This window comes from Acinonyx jubatus, chromosome A2 (genome assembly GCF_027475565.1).
Source record: "Acinonyx jubatus isolate Ajub_Pintada_27869175 chromosome A2, VMU_Ajub_asm_v1.0, whole genome shotgun sequence".
NCBI classification, from domain to species: Eukaryota; Metazoa; Chordata; class Mammalia; order Carnivora; family Felidae; genus Acinonyx; species Acinonyx jubatus.
This window is the reverse complement of record NC_069383.1, coordinates 60,133,338-60,158,484: the sequence shown is the minus strand read 5'-3', so window position 1 is coordinate 60,158,484 and position 25,147 is coordinate 60,133,338. Positions and strand designations below refer to the sequence as shown.

The following is a 25,147-nucleotide window of genomic DNA, read 5'->3' as shown; positions in this document are numbered from 1 at the left end:
CATCAATGAATATTTTAAGTACATTTTAGCACAGTTAACAAAATACATATGCTAAATCTCATTCTTTGGAATAATTTACCAAATGTGCTTTCAATGTAAAAAATATCTTTCCTAGAATTCGTGTCCTTTTAATTACTGGCATTTTTCTGTCAATCAACAGTTATGTACCATAATATATATTTTCTAGGTGCTGAGGGAACCTTGAATCTCATTTAATTCAGCTAGGATGCTTCTCACTTTCCAAAAATGAGAAAAATTTTGAGAAAAATCAATTTTGGTTAAATTCTTATGTTTTAAGAAATAAAAATACAGTACCAGTCTTTAAACATAGTTCTTACTAAACTGTGCATTACGTTTCCTTAATTTAAAAACTTAAAATACATAAATATAAGATAAAAATCTTCTCAGTCAAGTTTATACAATGAGCAGGAACTGTGTTTGTGTTGGTGGACTCATTTCCTATGAGGAGACATTTCTTCCAATCAGACTATGATGAATTTGTATGAAAACTATGGATTATATCTTATTTTCTTTTTTGTTCCCCTTAAGTGGGAAAAGATAAATGAATAATTCCATAGATTCATAAAGGTAGAGTTATTTGCACCCAAATCTATATACATATTTACCTACTAAAGAGTTTAGACATGAAAGGGAGACAGGAATTCTATTTTCATTCTTCTGTATCTCAAACTTTCTTATATTTTCGTGAAGATTCTGATGCACAATTTTGTGTCATAGTTTAAGTTAATCACCATTTTACATGCCTTTAAAATGAGTTGTTGTATGTGCCATAGTAATAGATTTCAGGAATTAAATACTACTGGGAAAAAAAAACTATATATGGAGAAAAAAGAACATTTCCATCTTCATAAACACAAGTGTTTCTTTTCTTTCTTTCTTTCTTTCTTTCTTTCTTTCTTTCTTTCTTTCTTTCTTTCTTTCTTTCTTTGGAAACTTTTTAGAGCCTCCATCAGTTTTGGCAAACAGGACACCAGTTTCATCCAAATTCTAAAGCTGGGAGTTGATCCAAAACTCTGGTAGTCAGAGATCTGCTAAGTGTGTTGTTGCTCTATTACCTGACACTTTTGGCTCAATTTGAAACATTTTTTTTATTCATTCTTTATATTTTCTTTTCCTATTGTTGAATTTTAAGAGTTATGAAAGAGTTGCTTCTTCCTTTTTAATTACAAAAAAATTCAGTCTTTAATACTGTATCTTCATATGCAAAGTAATTTACTTGAATTCATAATTCAAATCACAAAACTACTGATTGTCTATTTTGTAATTATATCAAAAAATAAATTACAGTTTTTTCATCTTTAAGCCAGTTGCATAAAGTAGATTTTTAAAGAGTGTTAATGATATTCCTTTATAGTTCTATGATGAAATACTTGTTATCAAATTTTAAAATGTATAGCTGTCTTAATAGTTAATATTCTGAATTTTTTAAATAACAGGCACACTTTAAAGAACAATATCTAAGCACATATATTTTTAGACAAAAAAATCCAAATACTACTAATAAGTATATAGTTTTACTCCAGAAACTTTGGTTTAGTCATTACTTTGGTAATATATGCTTTATGGCTCACCAAGAGTACATAATCTCTGAAAAAGAAATTTGCAAAGGCACTTGATATATAGACTCCATTAAATATATAATATGTCTTCAGGAATATATGTTATTTCACGAGTGTATTTATGGAAAATTTGTTACTACTTTCTACTAACTTCCTCGGGAAAGGTAATGTGCATAAGAAGGAATTCAAAGAAAGAAAGAGAAGTACTGGATCCTTGTACTTAAAACTAAATTTTTCAGAGTCTCAATTTATTGATCTGTTAAAACAGAAACGATCCATGCTAAAATTTTTTAATAAAAAGTAGATAAATGGATACCACTTTGTTAAAGATATACATGACTATACTTTTCTCTGAATTTTTCACTTTTAAGTGGCTGTTAACAGCATCACATGCAAGACTATTATTTATTGCAGCATTTTCCAAACTTTGTTTCTTAAAGCATTGTTCCCATAGAGTATTAATAGTTGTTGAGTGTGAAGGAGCACAGAAAAAATTCTGAAATATATTAAGAAACTGTTGGGTTTCATAGAATCCATGAAATGTTCTTTCTGTAGAACTGCTTCAAGTCTAAGAGAGGATATTCAAATGCACGCATTCTTATCTTCTGACAAGACTCAATTCAATGGCACTCTTGATTTCTATTGTTTTGAGTGATGTCTATCTTGAACCAAGAAAAAGAGAGTGGGCTTGGATGTGGTGATACAAAGGAACGAAGCCACTGAAAAGTTGGTTCACATGATTTTGCATGTACACAGGGTGACTTTCTTTCAACTAGGGTAAGTTAATACATCCACATTCTATTTTTACTAGATCATCTAAGGAAAAAAAAATAAAATTCTAAATTCACTTATGTCAATAATTCCTAAACTTCTGTGATTAATAAAAAAAATAATTTAAATGATTGTTGAAACAGAGATTTTGAGGCCCCTGATTCATAAGCTTTGAATAGGTCACCCAGGAACATTTAACTTATTTTTCCCCCCCACAACTTCTTATTAAGAAAAAAGAGCTAGAAAATCATCTGTTAAGACAGATAATAGAATCTGTTTAACTCAATTTAGCTCTGTTTTATTGACAGTGAATTTCATTCATTCTCACCTACAACAAAACCTAAGCTTTATGAATTTTCTGGACTTTAGCAATTGTGCTAGTACTTAGAATATCATAATATGTGCAGGTAAGATGATATTTATACATTTGTTTAAGGTTTCAGATAGTGCACACTGTATTTCTTATGGCATGTCAATTTTTAATGTACTTTTTAAAAAATGAAAATATTTGCGGTTAAATCTAATTAAGTGCATAAAGCTACATAAATGTAAGCTTACAGATAGAAATATATAGAAAAATATACAAAAAACAAATGCTTTAATTGATCATTTTTATCTATTACACACAAAAGGAAACTTTATAATCCTATGTTCGCAGTTATATATTCCTAAAATATGAATATTTGTGCAATGCAGACATTTTCTTCAGACAATTATTTTTTAAACTTTACAATTATAGAGTCCTCTTAAATATGACTCAATCTTTATATTTTTATCAAAAATATGGAAAATATTCTCATTGTTTTATATATATATAGAGAGAGAGAAAGAAACTCTTTACAAGCCATGAAATAATATTATAGCCTTTTTAAAAAAATTATTTACTTTGAAAAGATCCATTGAAGAGCCCTTAAGTAATAAGAACCATGTTAGCACTGAATGGTGAAGTAGATACAAAAAATTATACAGCATTTCTGCTCTCAAAGGACTCATAGACTAGCAGAAAACAGATATATAAATACACAGTAAATGCATCATATGAAATTTGTCAAGGAAGCTGGAGATCTATGAGCACCTAGCAAGGGATCGTAAAAGACATTAGCCTAAAGAAGAGTAATAAAGAAAAAACAGGAGTTCATTAGAAAAAAGAGAGTAACAGTTACAGAGGCAATGGTAGAGGCATGAGAACTGTGAATAGGCATGAACAACTTGGCATGTTTAGACAGATATTGGTGACAATATGAGAAGCAGGGGCATAACCACTTGCTGATACAGGAAGGCACACTCAAGTAGGGTAGTGGATGAAACACATCAAACTTCTTTCAGGTGTATTTGGACTCATAGCCATTGAGAAATGAAAGACATTTAACAACAGTGACAATAATGTCTGTAGGTGGGAGTTAGGAAAGGGATACTGTAACATGCTGTGCACAGAGCACTGAGGTCAGTGGGTCCCATCTTGGCTGATTATCTGAATCAAGTGGGGAGTTGTAAAAACATGATGTCCAATTGCACACTTGATTAATAACAGCAGAATCCCCCTATGGGGAACTGAGGGGTGGAACCGAGGCATCAGTATTGTTTAAAGTTCCCTAGGTGAGGGGCGCCTGGGTGGCTCAGTCGGTTAAGCGTCCGACTTCAGCTCAGGTCACGATCTCACGGTCCGTGAGTTCGTCGGGCTCTGGGCTGATGGCTCAGAGCCTGGAGCCTGCTTCCGATTCTGTGTCTCCCTCTCTCTCTGACCCTCGCCCATTCATGCTCTGTCTCTCTCTGTCTCAAAAAAAAATAAATAAACTTAAGAAAAAAAAAATAAAGTTCCCTAGGTGATTCTAACTTGCAGCCAAAATTGTAACCCAATTAGACTGTTGGTTCTATTGGCCTAAATGGTTCATCCATGTCAGTGATGAGAGGGAAGGAGAGATCAGGTTTGACTCCTGAGGTTTCTTCCTAGAGGAATGGGGTAAACAGTTAAGCATTAACACTGATGGAATTGTGAAAGGAAGCTGGATATTGTGAACATGATTTTGAGTCTAATTTTTGATATTTCGAATCTAGAGAAATGCATTTTACAATATTGTAAAGACTCTTCCTACACTTGCTCATGAACTTTTGTTGGTTTGGGAGAATAATAAAAGCCTATAAAGAGAGAAGGAAAGGAAAGGTACAGAAGAATTTAAATATTTGGTCTCTAGTTCTCCAGCCTGTGGAAATATATGCTGTTTTTTCCTGTATTAGTCTGAGTTTTCATGATTTAGTCTCTATTTCAACAAATAATCATTTAATCCTTCTGTGAGCCGGGTTTGGTGCTAGAGGTTCTGCAGAGTGAGACCTACTCTAAATTCCGTTTAAGGCTCCTCTCCTTTCCAGACTCTAGCACTAGTATTCCCTGCCCTAACTTATTAAATGTCACTAAGGCTGGGAAAATTTTAGCCACCCCAAAAGTAGATGATTTTTTAAATAAAAAGCTAATGAAAGCAAAGGAGAGACCTCTAATTAAACTGTGTCATTTCTTTGAGGATGCTGAAAGATTTCAGAGTACACTTAGTTAAGTGGGGCACACTAAGGGAAGTAAAAATGTTATAGAGGGATTAGAGTAAGAGAAGAAGTTATTTGTCCCCAAATGATCTCTGCATGTGCAGATAATCATCCTAATAAAGTTTAGATTATCCCAGTGCAACAATCTATGATTTCTCTAAACTATGTAAAATTAAAAAACAAACCAAATAACCCCAAGGTACTAGTTACAAAGGAGTATAACATCTCAGCCAGCAGTCTAGCTTCCCAAGACAATGGTTAAAATCCACAGTCAATTGTTCACACAAAGACCAGCGTTGACTAGTGAATGATAATATAAACTACACCTGAGCCTTTTCATTTCGTGTACATTTAAGCCATGCTCAGCCTTTTTCCAGTGTGAATTAAACTAATATCCTATGCATTTTCCATATTTAAAAATGACATGCCTCCCTCATCAACTCCAATTTCAAGCATTTCTAGATTCCTTGAACTTGAACATATATTAAACTACTGTGTAATTATTAAAGAGTTCAGAATTCACAAAGGTGCAATATATCTTAAGAAATAGTGGTATAGGGGTGCCGGGGTGGCTCAGTCCATTAAGCATCTGACTCTTGGTTTTGGCTTAGGTAATGATCTTGCTGTTCATGGGCTCGAGCCCTACATCGGGCTCTGCTCTGACAGTGTGGAGCCTGCTTGGGATCTTTCTCTCCCTCTCACTCTGCCTCTCCTCTGCTCGCTGTCTCTCTCTCTTGAAATAAATAAATAAACTTCAAAAAATAAAAATAAATAGATAAATAAGTAAATAATAAAAGAAATGGTATGAACCAAAGTCACATTTAAACTTTCAAGGATTACGGAGACAAGCAGTGATTAGTAGAAGGGAGAAGCAATGAAAATGGGGTATTCATCAGAAAGAAATTTTAGCAGAAAGTCTAGGTAGAGATTTTTAAGAAAGAAGAGGTAGGATGGGGAGCCTGCATGGCTCAGTCAGTTAAGCATCTGACTCTTAGTTTTAGCTCAGGTCATGATCTCACAGTTTGTGAGCCTGAGCCCTGCATCGGGCTCTGTGCTGACAGCATGAATTCTGCTTGGTATTCTCTCTCTTTCTTTCCCTTTGCAACCCTCCTGTTCAGGTTCTATCTCTCTCAAAATAAATGAAACAAACATTTAAAAAAAAGAGGGGCACCTGGGTGGCTCAGTCAGTTAGGCATCTGACTTCATCTCAGGTCATGATCTCATGGTCCATGAGTTCGAGCCCCGTGTGGGGCTCTGTGATGACAGCTCAGAGCCTGGAGCCTGTTTCAGATTCTGTGTCTCCCTCTCTCTCTGACCCTTCCCCATTCATGCTCTGTCTCTCTCTGCTCAAAAATAAATAAATCTTAAAAAAATTAAAAAAAAGAAACAAGAGGTAGGAGCTTAATAATGTTAAAAAATATTAATGAATGGTTGTCTTGGTTCACAGTATTTATATTTAATGATAAGTAATAGTTAAATAATTAAATGGTTGAAGTTTAAATTCTTGAATATATTCAAGAAAATAAGAGATACCTTTCAATTTTTTTTTTCAACGTTTATTTATTTTTGGGACAGAGAGAGACAGAGCATGAACGGGGGAGGAGCAGAGAGAGAGGGAGACACAGAATCGGAAACAGGCTCCAGGCTCTGAGCCATCAGCCCAGAGCCTGATGCGGGGCTCGAACTCACGGACCGCGAGATCGGATACCTTTCAAACTATGTAACAAATGACCAGTAAATTCTACTTAGGTTAATGGTATAACAAAGCTGGCATTTAATCATACAGGAATAAACATAACCTTAAGTGATTACTTTTATTAGACTATTAGGGCATATAGTTCTAAACCCACACCAGCTTGAACATAACATGTTAGGGAGATATAATTAAAATTGAATGCAATATGGATATTTCTGTTAATATTTCTGGATGTCCTTAGGAGTACAATAAAACAAATGAAAACACAGAAGCAGAAGAGTAAATTATTAATTCATATAACCCAAAGTAAAGAACTAAGAACAATTAGAATTAATAGGAGTGTTTAATAAATTACCAGTGGCAATATAAACATGTGCTCATATTTTAAAATATCATTAACATCAAACTATAAAATATAACAAAATCTCGCAGTGTTGTGTGGCTCAGTTAGTTGTGTCTGGCTTGATTTTGGCTCAGGTCATGATCTCATGGTTTGTGGGATTAAGCCCCATGTCAGGCTCTATGCTGACAGCATGTAACCTGTTTGGGATTCTCTCTCTCCCTTTCTCTCTGCCCCTCTGCTGTTCATACTCTCTCTCTCTCTCTCTCAAAATAAAATAAACTTTAAAATACAACACAATCTCATTTTAATAGCAATAAAAATATAAACTACATGAGGATAACCCCAAGCTTCAGTGTATATGAAGATAATCTTAAAAAACACTAAAAGATATTTTCCTTTTTTTTTATTTTTAAGAAATTTCTATGTGCAACATGGGCCTTGAACTCACGACCCTGAGATTGAGCTGTAAGCTCTACTGAGCCAGCCAGGCACTCCTAAGAATCATTTTCTTAAAAAATGTTGAATAATTTAAGACAAATATAATTGGTGCACTGATTACTGTAAAGGTGTTGAATATTTTCATATTTATTTAGAGGCTGAAACCATGCCCATGCAAACATCAATGGGAGTTGTTTGAACTTCATCAAATTATTCTAAATGTATTGAAAGTTGCATTCAGATCAAAAAACTACCTAACAAATGGAAAGAAGGCAGCTTATATATGATTTTATGAACTATGTTTTATAGCTTCCTATTAACAAATAAATGGTTAGAAATGACAATGTCACCTAAAATTTAAACGTTATTATTAACACATTAATTTGTAGTTAAAATAATAGGTAGATGTTGTGAAAACACAGAAAGTTTGTGAGTACCCATCATTCATGAAATACTGTAATGCCTTCATAAAGAAGAGTGGTATATTTATCAGAATTCTTAACAATGTCTATAACATATCATTAAGGAATTCCAATTCTGGAAAATTATTAGGAGGAAATAGTAAAAAAATATAGAAACAGCTCTTAGGAACGACAGTGGTCAACAGAGTTTAATTTATAACAGTGAACATTTGGAATAAAATTTGGAAATCTCAATGTGCATTATATAGGGACAGTTAACACAGAGCTTAATACCATTATTATACACATATTTTTGTCATCATTAAAAACAGTGGTGTCATTCCTATAAATACATCGAAGCAATAAAGAATACAATGTTAATTGAAGAAAAATCAGTGTATTATATTTTATATATTTTTTAATTTGTCATACACAAATATTTATGGACAAAAGGATTTCATGAAATAAAATATGCAGGAATAATTGGATTTGAGATGATAACATTTTTATCCAGTATTACAAAATTTTTATAGTGAATGAAACCATGTAGTTACCAAATTTAACCGAGAGAAACACTGTATTATGCCTGAACAATTGAGGCAATGTCAAAGGAATGTTCCCCACAAATGTACACTTTTATAGAGCTTTCATCTTCTACAAGGCCAAGAGCTTATCTGGCTAATTTATGGGTTCCATATCACACAAGGTGCTTTACATCATCTCGTCTAACAAAAGAGGAGTTTTCCAACTAGATATTTTTAGCCTAGAATACTCCTTCATGGCATACTACAGGTGAGGTACGTGTGCCTCACAATGCCCCTTGCTTTGCAGTGTCTATCACCACTGACTGAAACAGCTTTCCCTTTTTCATCTCCATGCTAAAATCTTCTTCATGTTTTATTGAGGTCATGGCTTAAGTCCTCTTTATTTACTACTAAAATGGGTAATAAGAAGAAATTAAGAAAACAATCTCATTTTCAATTGCACCAAAGGTAATGACATACCTAGGAACAAACTTAAGAAGTAAAAGACCTATATACTTAAAACTATAAAAAATACTGATGAAGAAATTGAAGACAACGTAAAGAAATGGAAAGACAGTCCATGCTCATGGATTAGAAGAACAAATACTGTTAAAATATCTGTATTAGCCACAGCAATCTACAGATTTAATGCGACCTTTATCAAAATATCAACAGCATTTTCACAGAACCAAAAAAATAACCCAAAAATTTATATGGAACCACAGAAGAGTCAAAATAGCTGAAGCAATTTTGAAAAAGAAAAGCAAAGCTGGAGGTATCACAATTCCACAGTTTACAGTGCAAAGCTGTAGTAATCAAAACAGAATGGTACTGGCACAAAAACAGACAAATAGATCAATGAAACAGAACAGAAAACCCAGAAATAAACCCAAAATTATATGGTCAATTGATTATTGACAAAGCAGGAAAGAATATCCAAAGGGAAAGACAGTCTTTTAAACAAATGACATTGGGAAAACTGGACAGTTACATGCAAAAAATGAAACTGGACCACTGTCTTACACCATACACAGAACTAGACTCAAAATGGATTAAAGACCTAAACACGATACCTGAAGTCATAAAAATCTGAGAAAAGAGATCAGGTAGTAATGTCTCTGACATCGGCCATAGCAACATTTTTCTAGAGATGTCTCCTGGGATGAGGGAAATAAAAACGAAAACAAACTATTGGAACTACCTCAAAATAAAAGCTTCTTCATGTGAAGGAAATAACAAAACTAAAGAACAACCTACAGAATGGGAGATTTTTGGAAATGACACATCTGATAAAGGGTTAGTATCCAAAATATATAAAGAGCTGATACAACTCAACACCCAAGAAAAAAATAATCGAAATAAAAATGGGCAGAAAAAATGAACAGACATTTCTCCAAAATAGGCGTTCACACAGCCAACAGACACATGAAAAGGTTCTCAGCATCACTCATCATCAGGAAAATACAAATCAAAAATACAATGACAATGGAATAAAGACAGCCTCTTCAGCAAATGGTGCTGGGAAAACTGGACAGCGACATGCAGAAAAATGAACCTGGACCATTTTCTTACACCATACACAAAAATAAACTCAAAATGGATGAAAGGCCTAAATGTAAGACAGGAAGTCATCAAAATCCTTAAGGAGAAAGCAGGCAAAAACCTCTTTGACCTTGGCCACAGCAAGTTTTTACTCAACAAGTCTCTGGAGGCAAGGGAAAGCAAAGCAAAAATGAACTATTGAGACCTCATCAAAATAAAAAGCTTCTTCACAGTGAAGGAAACAATCAGCAAAACTTAAAGGCAACTGATGGAATGGGAGAAGACATTTGCAAATGGCATGCCAGATAAAGGGTTAGTATTTAAAATCAATACAGAACTTATCAAACTCAACACCCAAAAAACAAATAATTCAGTGAAGAAATGGGCAAAAGACATGAATAGACACTTCTCCAAAGAAGACATCCAGATGCCTGACAGACACATGAAAAAATGCTCAACATCACTCATCATCAGGGAAATACAAATCAAAACCACAATGAGATATCACCTCACATCTGTCAGAATGGCTAACATGAACAACTCAGGCAACAACAGATGGTGGCGAGGATGTGGAGAAAGAGGATCTCTTTTGCATTGCTGGTGGGAATGCAAGCTGGTGCAGCCACTCTGGAAAACAGTATGGAGGTTCCTCAAAAAACTAAAAATAGAACTACCCTACGACCCAGCAATTGCACTACTAGGTATTTATCCAGGGGATACAGGTGTGCTGTTTCAAAGGGGCACATGCACCCCAATGTTTATAGCAGCACTATCAACAATAGAGAAAATATGGAAAGGGCCCAAATGTCCATCAATGGATGAATGGATAAAGAAGATGAATGGATAAAGAAAATGTACACACACACACACACACACACACACACACACACACACACACACACACAATGGAGTATTACTTGGCAAACAAAAAGAATGAAATCTTACCGTTTGCAACTACGTGGATGGAATGAGAGGGTATTATGCTAAGCGAAATTAGTCAGTCAGAGAATGACAAGTATAATGTGACTTCACTCAAGTTCACTTGAATTTAAGATACAAAACAGATGAACATAAGGGAAGGGAAGCAAAAATAAGATAAAAACAGGAAGGGGAACAAAACATAAGAGACTCTTAAATATGGAGAACAAACAAAGGATTGCTTGAGGGGTTGTACGAGGGGGAATGGGCTAAATGGGTAAGGGGAATAAGGAATCTACTCCCGAAATGATTGTTACTATATGCTAACTAACTTGGATGTAAATTTAAAAATTAATTAATTAAAAAATAAATTTAAAAAAAGGAATGACATATCACTTCACACATGTCAAAATGGCTAAAATAAAAAACACAAGAAACAAGTGTTGGTGAGGATGTGGAGAAAAAGGAACCCTAGTGCACTACTTGGTGGGAATTAAACTGGTTCAGCTACTGTGGAAAACAGTTTGGAGGTGTCTCCAAAGTTAAAAATAGAACTACCCTATGATCCAGTAATCACACTAGTAGGTATATACCCCCAAAGTACAAAAACACTAATTCAAAGGCATACGTGCACCCCTGTGTTTATTGCAACATTATTTAAAATAGCCAAATTGTGGAAGCAGCCCATGTTCATCGATAAATAAGACATAAATATCATATGTGTGTGTGTCTGTGTGATATTACATATACGTTATATATATATGATATATATACATATCATATATATATAAAGAATGAAACCTTGCTATTTGCAATGACATGGTGAAATGGATGGAGCTAGAAAGCATGATGCTAAGTGAAATGTAGTCAGAGAAAGACAAATACCATATGATTTCACTCATATGTGGAATTTAAGAAATAAAACAAATGAGCAAAGGGGGATAAAAAAGAAAAAGTCTCTTAACTATAGAGAACAAACTGATGATTACCAGAGGGGAGGTGGGGGGGCAGAATGGGTGAAATAGGTGATGGGGATTAAAGAGTATACTTGTGATGGGCATTGAGTGTTATATAGAAGTGCTGAATCATTATATTGTACACTTGAAACTAATATAACACTGTATGTTAACTATACTGGAATAAACAAAATAAAATAAAATAAAATAAAATAAAATAAAATAAAACAAAACAAAATAAATAGTGATAATAAGTATAGTAATAACAACAGTAAAAACATATTATAAAAGAACATAATTGGGAGATGACTGGTGAAGCTTTTTTACAAATATTAATTCTCTAATAGTCATCTACACCCCAAAGCACAGAGTGGGCATTTTTATTTCTCTTTTCCAAATTAGGAAACTGGAGTTAAGAAAAACCAAATAACTTGCCACAGCAGCACAACTACAAAGTTAGCTAAAGATGCCATTTGTCCTTGGGCTTAAAAGAAGCCAAAAATCGTGTTTTGTGGTTTTGTCTTCCATTTTTCCACATTACCTTAGTCTTTCTAAGATCCCCTTGACACAATAAACCTCTTGCTTTCCTGTATCTTAACTGCATTTTGAACTTGAGTACAGCACTGGGTTTACAGACTACCTTGTATCATAGGTATCCGTGTCTTTATTTTTCACATCACTCAGCCATGACGTCGGGCGCGTGCGCGCGCACGCGCGCGCACACACACACACACACACACACACACACACACAATATCAGTCAACAGAGGAAAGTACTTGCTCAATAAATACACAATTTAATCCCAGTTTAAGCTATCACCAATGAGCCTTTATGAACATTTCCAGTTCCAGTGTTAAAGATAAAATAGGCATGAAATCCCTGGAATATACCATCAAAGACCAAGCTCACTGACGTAGTACTGTAAAGAATGTAGAGCAGTGAAAATGGAAAATACTTGCAAAAGATGAGAGTATATAAATCCCAGGTGGTGCTACATTTTACTATTGTAGTTATTGGCATTATGGAATACAGTTTTAGATGGACTTTTTTCAAGTCAAATATCTTAAGAGAAATGGAGTTGTAATCATATAATGTGGTAAATTTTCAGTATCTAATGACTCATGAAAGCTTGCCAAAACATGCAGATTTTGAAAGAAAAGGTTCACCTGTCTCTTGATTTACTACAGAGTAAATTATAGACAAGTTAGTGCTGCATTTGGCTGAGGAGTTGAGAATAAGACATACAAATGAGCAAAAGAAAAATATCTAACTAGTATATTCCCCTCCCCAGGCAACATTGATCATTATCATGTGAGGATGTAAAATATCTCCAGACAATTATGGAAGTATTGAGTTCCAAGAATATTTCCATGAAATCATCATCAAGTATGAAGAGAGAATTACATGCATTTAACAAATTGACAGGAAAGTAGGCAAACATGAGTGAATGAGCTTTGTATAAAGATAGTGAACTAACATCGGATCCAAATAACCAGGAAAGCTCTTATAAATTGGTAAATATTTATTCTTGGGGAGGATGCTGAATTCAATGTCAAAAGGTAATGTGTTTGTTTTTTAACATGTCTTGTTTCTAAAGGCAGTACTTTAACTCAAGATAAGTTCACAAAAGATCCGAGTACTTTTTGGGATGAAATATTTGAGCAAATTCCTAAAGGGAGCCACGAAGATTCATATTCTCTGAGATTTTCAGGAATATATATTTACAGTTAAGAAACACATTAACTAGGTAGGTATGCTAAGCATTTTGCTGGCAGACAATAATATAATAAATTATCTTTATAGGTTTGTTAATGTGATATAAAATGGATTAAGAATATTTATTAGCTCAACACATACTTTTTAAATTTTACCATCCAGACCACTAAATAGGATTGTTCCTCCTCCAATGATTTGTCTCCATAACAGTCAGTCAATGTGTCTGATCAATTCTACCTTCTAGTAACTTCATATCTTTTATGTTTTTCTGTCATCATTGCCGCTCATTCATTTTAAGCTATAGCCTCTTAATTGTTGTACTGCGATCTACTAGAGCAACACCAACCATTTTATTCTTCTGCTTAAAATTATTCATCATTACTGGGTTGAAATACAAATACCTTGGTACTAAAGGTCCCCCGATTTTAGTCTTCTCCACTTCTTACTTCATCACTATTTCACTCACACTGGACTATTTTCATTTCCCCTCACTCCCCATGATATTTCACACCTCTTGTCTGCTCTTGTCACTGTCCTCCAGGCCTCCCTACTTTGCTATTTCTACTCATCTTTCAAGGCTCAGTTCAAATGTTACCTCCTTTTGGACTTGATCTCTAGCCACTTTCTCACCATCACCCCAAACTGTTAGGTTCTTCTCGTGTTTTTTTTTTTTGTTCTTTAAAAAAAATTAATTAGTTATGTCTGAAAATTTAAAGCCTGTCCCTACCATTTAAAACTTATTTATAATTGAGCAACTTAACTGTACTGATCTTAGTTATCATAATAATATGATATAAACAGTATTGTTTTGATAAAAGTAAAGTCTATTGTCCGAAGTATATAATTTCCTTTCTCTCTATTCTGTGCTCCCTGTTCATACCTCTACAAGGACACTGACAAAAGTGCTTTGCCATAATTTATTTTTTCTTGGTGTCCTTAAGTAGACTGTGAACTTCATGAGGGAGGAAACAGTGTATTATTCAACTGTGTATCTCAACACCGAATCTAGGACTAGTACAGGCTGATATCTGTTTTTAATTTAAGCATTTGCAAAGAGCTAAAGCCATATTCAGAGTTTTATAGATTACAAGAATATATTCAACATATCCTTTGCCCATACTCAGCAGATAAAAGCATGTAAAAGAGATATGGACAAAGCATAACATGGTGAAGAATGCTGTGACTACCGTCTAGTACACACTCACAAAGACAGGGGACTTCAGAAGACAACACATACTTTGATTGTGGGAGAAATGGAGGTTAATACAGATGGAGATAATACAGTTGGAAATGAGGAAGATTTGAAGGACTTTGTAGCATTTGAGTTGACACTTAGAAAGGTAGTTAACATGTAAACATAGATCATAGAGGTAAAGGTAGAAATGTTAGAGAGGAAAAAAGAAAATCAAAGTGATGAAATGCTAGGTATGTTCAGATGCTAGCAAATAGGTCCACTAGAATAGAGTCCATCATAGCAAAAGTGGTGAGTGTCTTTTACTGGGTAACACGGAGCAGAGCCTGGAACCATCGTTCAATAGCTTAACCAGATTTGAACATGTTGAACATTATATTCTCAGGCATAGCAGCTACATGTCAGGATTAATTTATCATAGTGGTATTGCCATCTTGAGTGACTCAAAACAGTAGCTTTTTTTTTCAGTATAGCCATTGTTCATCCATTAATTAATTAAGCTGAAGAAAACTTAAAAATCTTCAAGAAAATAGGTCAGTATAATTATTCTAAAATTCTTAATGAGTGAAAGTACAGAAATAACCTTTGAAAGAAAATCTATTTTCTTCTCACTGATATCATTTAAATACAACACTCATAGTACATTCAAATGTGACCAGTAACAGAACATTACCTCATCTGATGAATGGAAGAAGCTATTTTTCTACCACCAACTGGCATGAGAAAGAGCAAAACTCCTGGAGGAAATTAGCAAATCATGAAGGTGTGGATGACATTCTGTAGTACTGCTTGTCCAAAAAAAATGACACAAATTATGGCACTAAACTCTGAAGCCAAACAGCAGCTCTCCATGGCAAAATGCACATTTTTTTCCAGGGTTTAATCTCTAAACACACCAATGTTTAAGTGTAAGTTTGCTGTATATTACAAGTTATATTACAGAGTCGGTGGAATCTCTTCTCTATGTCTCTTCTCTGTTTTAAACACACACACACACACACACACACACACACACACACACACAGGAATTTGCAGCTGAAGAACAAAGGAAAACAACTTCTTATATTCTAAGAAACAACTGTACATTTAATAAAAAACCTTTCCCATATGTATATTGTCTTATAACTGTATGTGTTAGTGGGTGAAATTAAAAGTGCCATTGATAGTAATCTAAATGCAGATATGGAAAATATCTCCAAAATAAAGGCAGATACAGTTTTATTAAATGCCAGAGCGTGACAACTGAGGACATGCTGCTAGTTCTCACAACATGATCTAAAAACCATACAAGTGGCAATTTAAGAATTAATCTTAATAGATGAATACATAAGCAAAACCAAAGGATGATACATGTTGAAATCAGGGCTGATTTGTGCATCAGGTATAAAGGCCACAATGCTGAGAACCCACAATAATTTTAAGGGCCCATAGAAACATTTTCATTTTTATTTCTTTTAAAAACAGAAAAAGAGTGAATATAATAACACTTAATGTATAACAATGAATCCTTGGGTGATATTCATTCTTCAACTAATACAGCTGTAAAATGTAAGTTTTTAAGATATTTAATATGGAGAGAGGGGATCAAGAAGACAAAAGTGCCTAGGGCTTGGGAAAGCCAGATATAGTTCTTACTGAATTTGCAGTGGAAGTTTCTTCTGGGGCTGAAAGAAGGAAAATGGTATTAGGGAAGAGTGTAGAGAGAGAGATCCTCAAGTATTTTGGTAATATTTTATTTATTTAAAAATATTATGCAGATGTCTCATAATGAGATGTGATAAAATTCTTTTGGGCACAAACATGTTTGCTATGATTTTTTTTCTATCATTTAAGTTTAAAAAATCATAATTATAGTGTTAATAACTGATCCTTTCAATTTAATTAATTGGTATTTATAATTAGATTTTTTAAGGGTAAAATTTTAGAATTCTTCCTTAAGATAAGCTGTTAGTTTGGTCTTCATAAATATTTTTCACCTTTGAAATGAACAAACTTCCCTTGGAAAGAAATGTTTCATCTCAAGAGAAATGTGATTTTAATTTACAGAATTATTCTTCTGGCCAAAAAATTAGACAGTGGACTTTTAAAAAAAAATCATGTTGGTTATGGATTTTTTTATAGAGTATTAATGTTCCCTAGTAAAATTGGTATGGCGACAAAAGGTGTGGGGTATTTTTGCCAGATTTCCTTATTTTAAAATGTATTATTTTGTTCCAACTCCAGAACTTAATAAAAATAAACTCAGGAATGTAAAAGAGATGGAAAATGTAAAAGTTATTTAAAAATTAAAATCACTGGAAATAAGAGTAAAGAATATATAAACCAGTCTGACTGGCATAGGGCTTTCAGTTCAGTAGTGGTTTCAGAGCAAGTATTTATTTTGCAATATATTGGCTGTTTTCAATTATAAGGTCTATTTTCACTAGACTGTAAGCTCCATGAAGAGAGTCTTTTTTGTTTTTGTTTTTTGGTTTTTTGTTTTTTGGGTTTTTTTTTTTGTTTTTTTTTGTTTTTTTGTTTTTTTGGTTCACTGCTGTACCTACAATATCTGGAGCAGTACCAGGCATGTATTATGTTTTCAATTAATACAGGCCAAACAAATCAATCAACAAGGGTTGAGCTTTATAAAGAAGGCAGGGTTCAAGCCATAAAATTATTACCGATAGTAATAATCATTTCTGTAGACGCCAGTCCTTGACTACTCGTAGAAAAGATGAAAAGAGGAGAATTATCTATATATTTTTAATCAGTTCAAAACCCCTGCAAACTTGGTTTTATTAGGTGAGAAAATGTGAAGGACCTCAAAAGATAGAAGTAATCTGGGATAGTCAATGAAGAAACAGGAGGATCAATACGCACAAGAAGAACGAAAGTGAACACTTTCTTAGAGCTTCTCCTTAAAAGACAACAAAAATGCAGATGGTCGCAAGAAAAATGCAGCCCACATGACATTGAGATGCTTACACAGATGCAGACAGAATAATCTTAATAATGACTTTAGAATACACTGAAAATACCAAGGAGTTTTCAGAATTATATATTCAAGTTGAAAAATGAGCACCTGTGGCCTAAAGTTGATTCTAAATACCAGTTGAATCTTTCCTTTGTTTGTTCCCTTTTTATTTGCAATACACCAGACTAAAGTAAAGATCAACCTTTTGCTAACATAGTGGAAGATAACTAGCAAAAGGACTGACATCTAAGTATGTGTGTTTGGCAACAAACGAAGAAGAGAATGGAAAAAAAGGAGAAGGGGTGGTGAACATCTGGGGTGGTTTCTTTTCTATGAAAAGAAAAAAGGTCACATCCCACCCAGTGAGAAGAAGTGACCCCCTAAAAAATGTAAGTGATCTTGCTTGACCTGTGACGCGAGCATGGGGATGACCTCGGCTGTTTAACTGCAATGTGTGTTTCTTGTTAGAAAAAGTGAGAGAGTTGTGCTCTGCCATAAAAGAATGTGAGGGATATGAAGGTGCTGAAAGGCAGGAGAAAGACGTGGAGCGTGAGGAACTTGATGCAGGCTATGGAAAAAACGGAATATTAAGTTGGCCCTGTCTTTTAAGAATGTTAGGTAGAAGAGAAAGATAAAAATACATGTGGATCTATACTTCTATAAACGTATAGATGCACATATACACACAAACACACACACACACACATATGGCTTTTTGCTGTCATTTAAATATGGGGATCAAATATGTTTCTTTTCATCTCTTCTACTTATCATTAAAATGATGCTATTTACCTGCAGGAGAACAGTCCTGTACGCATGTCTCTAATAGCTCAAAATATCTAACATCATTTTCCATGAACTCCTGGGGTCTCAAGTCCAATACATAAATTTATGTCAGTTCAACCATCAGTCCTTTTACAGATAATCAGACCAAGTCAACACCCTTATCCAGTGCTTGGCAGTATCCTCAGAATTTTTTTGTTCTATAAAATAAGTGGGCTCTCTGCTCAAAGCAGCTGAAAATCCCCACATTACAATATAAATAAAAGGAAATTTAAATGTCTTGACCTACATAAACTCCTAACATTTGTTTCATCTTTTAAAGTCTCTTTCATCCCTTTCTTTTCTCCAGTAATTCATTCCCTCAGTCCCCTTGGGGTCTTCTCCATGGAGCCCTGTTACTTAAGGAGGAATACACCCAGCAAACAGCTGTGGAGGGAAGAGTGGAACTGAGGCACAAGGCCAAACCAGGACAGAAATACTGGGTACAGTCTCACATCTTTGGGTATAAGGAAAACTGAACAATTTTGAGTTCTTAATTACATTATCATTGAATGGTTTGTCACATCAGTTTTATTATGGAAATATAGGGGAGATTTTACAATGGAAGGATTTGGGTTTTTTCCCAGTGATTTTATAATAAAAATCTTATTTATTCAGTTATTAGTTATGAGTCAAAGGTTCTGTTTATCTTTTTCAAAAGTCCCTGACTGAACCTTTACTGGGCTGTGATTTTTTAATAGTCCAATAAACCCAAAGAAACAGAAACTTTTATGGTTTAGGATGCAGCCTGCATAAACTGAGATGAAGCTATTAATCAAGTTATTTAAACAGATCTGGGAAATGATAGGTCTTCTCCAATTCCCCTCTCCCTCTCCTCCTCCCCTCACAAATATTCTGATGAAAACATGAGGTATTGTTACTCTTTCACTTACACAAAGCACCAACATTTAATAAGAAAATCAACTCTGGCCAATGGTTTTGTTAAACCCTGGAAAGTACATTGGATAACAATTTCCTCTTGCTTTTCCTTTCCTCTGGGATTCCCTCTTGCAATCTTAGAGCAGAGTGAGCCAACTGAGATTCAGTAGTTAAAAATAAATGCAATATTAAAAATAGGGCATTATTTTGAAATATGTAGAATCTCACCAGACATTATCATCTAGTGACATGTGGTAACACCTATCTTAAGTACTTATCATCTCACCATGAATATTCTGCCATGTGTCTTTCTCCTTACTTTGTATCCTGCTGCTGCTCTCCACAAGAGGGCAGACAGGGGCAGGGAGAAGGCAATTCTGTTAAGAAATCTGGGTAAAAACAATAGTTTGATAGGACAGGAAGTAAAAAAATATATATTGTCTAAAATAAGATTTAAGGATAATCTGCAGGGTTTTTTTTATTCTCCCATATCTTCATCTCTTTGATAAGGAGAGATGAGGGTTGGCATTTCTTGTAAGCAATTTAAGTAAAGTATTCTCTGTGCGTTTAGGTTCGCTAGTGAAACATGAATGATCAAAGTTCAACATGTTGCATCAATTTCTTTCACCTGGCAAGATGGGTGATTGCGCCACTTCTCAAACCTTGTGATTTTGTAGTTATTTCCGTTGACTCTGATGGTAACTGATTCTTAAGAGCAATTCCCAATTTTATTCTGAGAAAAACTGCCTCAAAATTTCATTCCTGTGTATATGATCTGGATATATGTGATCTAGAATTGAAATGATGACTTGGATTTTATTTTAGATATACTGCTAAGTTACTAGGGTACCACATTTATACACAACAAATGACCTCTTCCACTGCTTACTGTAAAATGGAGACTGGGTCTAGATAAGTCACATAGAACATTCTATGAATCATGCTTCGTTTCGTCTATAAAAAGGTACTACAAATGTACAATATATCATGGATAAAATGGCATTATAAGTTCACGGATGGGTCAGAAGAACCACTTTTGAAAGATTTTTTCTTGTCTCAAAATTCTGGGTAACAAGAAATTTAAAGTAACAAAAACCCAAATATCTTATTTTTCTGGAAATTCATAAATTCCAAACATTGAAATATGAATAAAATAATTTTGTGATAACTAAGAGGAAAAAAAAGTATAACTTTGATTTTTAAAAATGTTAAAAATAATTTAAAGGCTACCTGAATTCATCCTCTAATATTCTGTTTTAATTAACCTACTTCCATGACTCATTTTACATTTCCTTTCACATCATATTGTACTCACCTTAAATGGAATAAAAACTTTTGATAGGCACTGACATTGACTTCATTAGAATACTAAGTTTTGACATTTTGGAAGACTTTTCTTATTCCATTCTAATAAATGGAAGGGTTTTGAATTTCAATGGTTGAAAGGAAGTCAGATTTTAGTTATATGAATCCAGGGTAACTTCATTCATGGATCAAAAAAGACCTCTTGGGGCCTACAAAATCTTTATTATTTTCAAGCTACAAGAAACAGTTTGGTAGAGGTCTGGATAATGGAAAACATATTCTTCTGTGATCAATCCACTTTGGGGTGCTTTCCAGCTGTGAGACGGTCTCTCAAACTTAAAAGTTCTCCAAAGTTCTCCTTGGCCTGGAGCCCGAATTTACTTTTAACAGAATATGACTGTGTAAAAAAAAGCTTTACAAAATATAGCAATCTTTGTCACCTTGCTAAAAAGTTAAAATAATTTATGACACTGTTAAGGATTGTTAATGTTTCACATGGTTAGATTTTAATATTTAGAATTAGTACAATTTAAACTTTCACCTATTATTTTAGATTCTATTAATTCTTCTAGGCTGAACAATATGTCTTCAAAACTGAAATTCTACTTTATTATGCTAAGAGTGTCACAATGGAAAGGTCTAGTGGAGAAACTTAACTTACACATCTGGTGTATAAATATTATTATTATTATTATTACTATTATTATTTTAAAGTTTATTTATTTTGAGAGAGAAAGAGTCACATGCACAGAAGTGGGGAGGGGCAGAGAGGGAGGGAGAAAGAGAACCCCAAGCAGGCTGTACACTGTCAGCACAGAGCCCTATGCAGAGCTTGAGACAACAACCCCGAGATCATGACCTGTCTTTGCAGAGCCCCATGCGAGGCTCTAACTCACAAACCATGAGATCATGACCTGAGCAGAAATCAAGAGTAGAATGTTTAACTGACTGAGTCACCCAGGCACCCCAGGAAAAAATAATTTTTGATGTTTAAGTGTACAATTCTTCCGTCACTAATAAGACAAATCACTTTGGTGTATAATTATTATTAAAATAAGTTATAATCATCATAACAAAGGTAATGAAATCCTTTTTTATATAAAACAGTCCACCATTTGGACTATTTCAACCAATGCTCAGTCGGTTAACTGTCTGACTCTTGATTTCAGCTCAGGTCATGATCTCATACTTCTTAAGTTCAAGCCTTGCAACAGGCTCTGCTCTGTGTGAAGCCTGCTTGGGATACTTCCTCTCTTCCCTCCCCTGCCCCCACTTCTCTGCCCTCCCCCTGCTCACACCCTCTCTCTCAAAGAAATAAACATTAAAATTTTTAAAAAAAATATTCAAACAAGAAACAATGATGAAGTGATTCCAAAAGGAAAAAATTATTTTTGATGTGTAACTGTACAATCCTTCCCTCACTAATAAGACAAATCTAGCGATGATAATGAAATTCATATATTATACTACCTTAATGTCCAGTCTAGTCACCTAGCTCTAATTATCTTGTGAAAGATAAAGCTATAATTTATATTTAATTATGATGGATTGCTTTGGGACCCTAAAATGTTTGAATTCTTGTTTGACATACCTTGTCTTCAAGCCAAAGCCATTTATTTGGAAAAACTTTGAATCATCCATTTGATCACATGGGCAAAAGTTAAAACAGGCATACACATTTACTTGTAAGTATAATTAAAAATAATTACCTTAAAAATGATAATGGCAGTGGCTGATATAGAACTTTTTTCTTAGATGGACAGATCAATGTACAATATAACACAACATGACTCTTTAATTTACTTGTTTTAAAACTAATGTGGATGTTTTGAAATATATCACTAATGTATACTAGACTCTATTTCTTATGAAGCCTACAGAAAGTAGACATTAAAATTACCTAATCATGTAATTGCATCAAAATGAAGAACAATGAAAAATTTTACAAGGCAATTGCTTCTATGCAGATGGGTTTTCTGACCACCTTCAAACTGACACTCAAATCTATACTTCCAGGCCTGACCAGTTTTCCTGAATTTCAGATTTGCAGCTGAGATTCAGGCATGTCACATAAACATACCAACAAATAAACTCAGTATCTGGCCCTTCAAATCTCTGTCCTTTCCCAGCTGCCACGTTCAACGAGAGTAGGAGGTCATCAACCCAGAAATTTAGGAGACTATGCAATATTCGTCTTTCCTTCACCCCTACCTCTGACCAATCAGTAAACAAGCTAATAGAGATTATCTCTAAAATCTCTCTCTAGTCAATCCCACACATGCCTAATGCTTCAGTCTAACTTAATTCGAGCCTTACTTTCTAAATACGTAAAAATTTCCCCACTATGTTCTGTGCTTCCAGTTTTTCTGGCCCCCTTTCTCAGTGCCTCCCTGCAGCTCTCCATCCATCACCCACAAGCTGTGAGAAAAATCTTCGCAAAGAACTCTATTCATCTTACTTCTCTAAAGAATTTCACTTCTTCTCCTATCTAGAGAGCAGGGTAAATTCTGCTTCTTCTGCCTATATGTGCCTTACTAATCATATCTCTCCCATTCTTCATGCATGCACCCATCACTCCAAGCCATTTGTTACTCCTCAAGCACAGAAAATTTGCCTTAACCTTGCACATGTCCCAACCCCCCTTAAAAATGTATTCTTCCCCCTCTTCTGCTTAATTTACTCTCATTTTTCTTTAAGTCTGTGATCACGTTTACCTCATTTGAACTACCAGAGAGGGTTCGATATCCCTTCTATATTCCTACAGCAGCCACTTAATACTTACCCAGTTCACAGAGTCTTTCACTATGCACAGCAACTGTTTCCTCACTGGCATGTATCAATTTACTGAGAGCTTCTTAGGGACAAAGCTTATGTCTTTAATTTCTATTAGAGCTTTCTGAATTACAAGTCAAAACGCTCAATAATAAAAACAGACAATACTTCTCTGCTAAGCAAAGTTCTTTGACATTCCTGTATTGACTGATATTCATACTAATATATCACATATAATGAGACTATAACAACTAATACGATAAGCTTTAGCATTTACAAAGGATTTCACATAACTCATGGAAGCAGGCAATGTTTTCTTCATTCTGTGGATAAAGAAACAAAGTTTCACAATATTCAAGTAATTGTTCCAATGTTCTTTAGTCTGTGTATAGTAAAATTGATATTCAATCCAGTTTAAGCTTGATTTCAAAAGCACTGATTTGAGGTTGGTCAAACAGAGTCATCCAGCTAAGATTCACAACTTAAAAGTTTACAACTTCTTAATGTTAAACAGCTTTAGCATGCATTCCGTTAGCTCAGAGATTGGGCTAAAATCACTAGCTGCAACAGCCATATCAAGCAATAACAGTCCATCAGTAATAGCCCCTTTGAGCAGTTATTTATCAAATGCTCAGTATAAAAGAGACATGGTATATTATGGAAAGACAAGTCTTGCTAGAAATCCTTTGGGGGAACACATTAATTGCAACTACAGGCACATGTTATGAAGAATCATCATTATCCTCACTGAGCTGTTTTACAGACAGGCAAGACGAATAGGGCCAACATTTTTTCCATAGGAGGACATCTCCAAATTTTTGAGTAGGTACCAGTAAAAGATGATCAGCAGAAGGGAAATACTTTATACTTTGTTAACATCTCTCTGTAACAGTGATGATCTTCAACTATATCAAAAGAGTTATGAAACAAATGTTATGGGTCAGAGGGAACTAAAGCCACTTTGAAGTTCATTGCCCTAGCCACAGTGAGATATACCTTTTCTCTTCTCCTTCCAACATAAGATCTCATCTAGCCAATGTAACTCAGGTTTCGTTTTATTAAATTTTATTTTAAAAGACATTTTCAGAATGTTAGATGAAGGTATTTATTTATTAATATATTTTACATAAAATAATAAATATATTATTTTTGTATAGGTATGTGTGTGTACACTCTTTCTATAATAGTTAAAATGTTGGAGAATGACAAAACTTAGTTATTATTATATTTATTCCTTATTATTTTAGAGATGATATGAACAAAGCCAAGAAGGACTAACTGACTCACCTAAGAGTCAATCAATCAATGATCATCATTCTATTTAATAAATATTGTCATCCAATGGAAAGTATACTGGCTGCAGGATCTGGTCAAATTCTTCTAATATCATCTTTTTAGGGTTCCGAATTAACACTCTATACATCTATATTCATTCACATACATTTTATGATGGAAAATATGCATCATATGCTGTCTGGAAGGAAATCTTTGCTCATCATGGTTTGTTATGGGATCTGATTCCCTAGCTTCTCACATGGTCTGTGCCAGTCCTCACAGGATTAGCGGCTTTCATGAGCAAACGCATAGCAACAAGGCTAAGTAACTTGGCACACTTGAAATAGATCAAGTTTGGCTTTAATTTAAAGAATAATTTGATTCAGTAATGTTATTGAAATAAATGTAAAACTCTTACAAAAACTCACATGTAGTAAATGAACAAAGTTGTGGTTATTTAGGTTTTTATTTGTTAAACATGTTAAGAAAATATTTGTAGCAAAAATTTCCATTCACTCTGAGCAGTGA

The 25,147-nt window shown here is 34.2% G+C and overlaps 1 protein-coding gene across 8 annotated transcripts in view; it reads right to left on the bottom strand.

The window, feature by feature from the left end:
- The window catches only part of AGMO (alkylglycerol monooxygenase), a 383,176-nt gene that overhangs the window by 64,488 nt on the left and 293,541 nt on the right, over positions 1-25,147 (bottom strand). Inside the window, exon 14 of one of the 8 annotated variants that reach the window (XM_053218389.1) lies at positions 14,390-23,667. The exons of the other annotated variants lie outside the window; for them this stretch is intronic. Within the exon in view, the coding sequence (XP_053074364.1) occupies positions 23,611-23,667 (57 nt within the window). The 3' untranslated portion in view covers positions 14,390-23,610. Of the gene's footprint in view, positions 1-14,389; positions 23,668-25,147 lie in introns of those variants that run through there. 8 annotated transcript variants of the gene reach the window in all.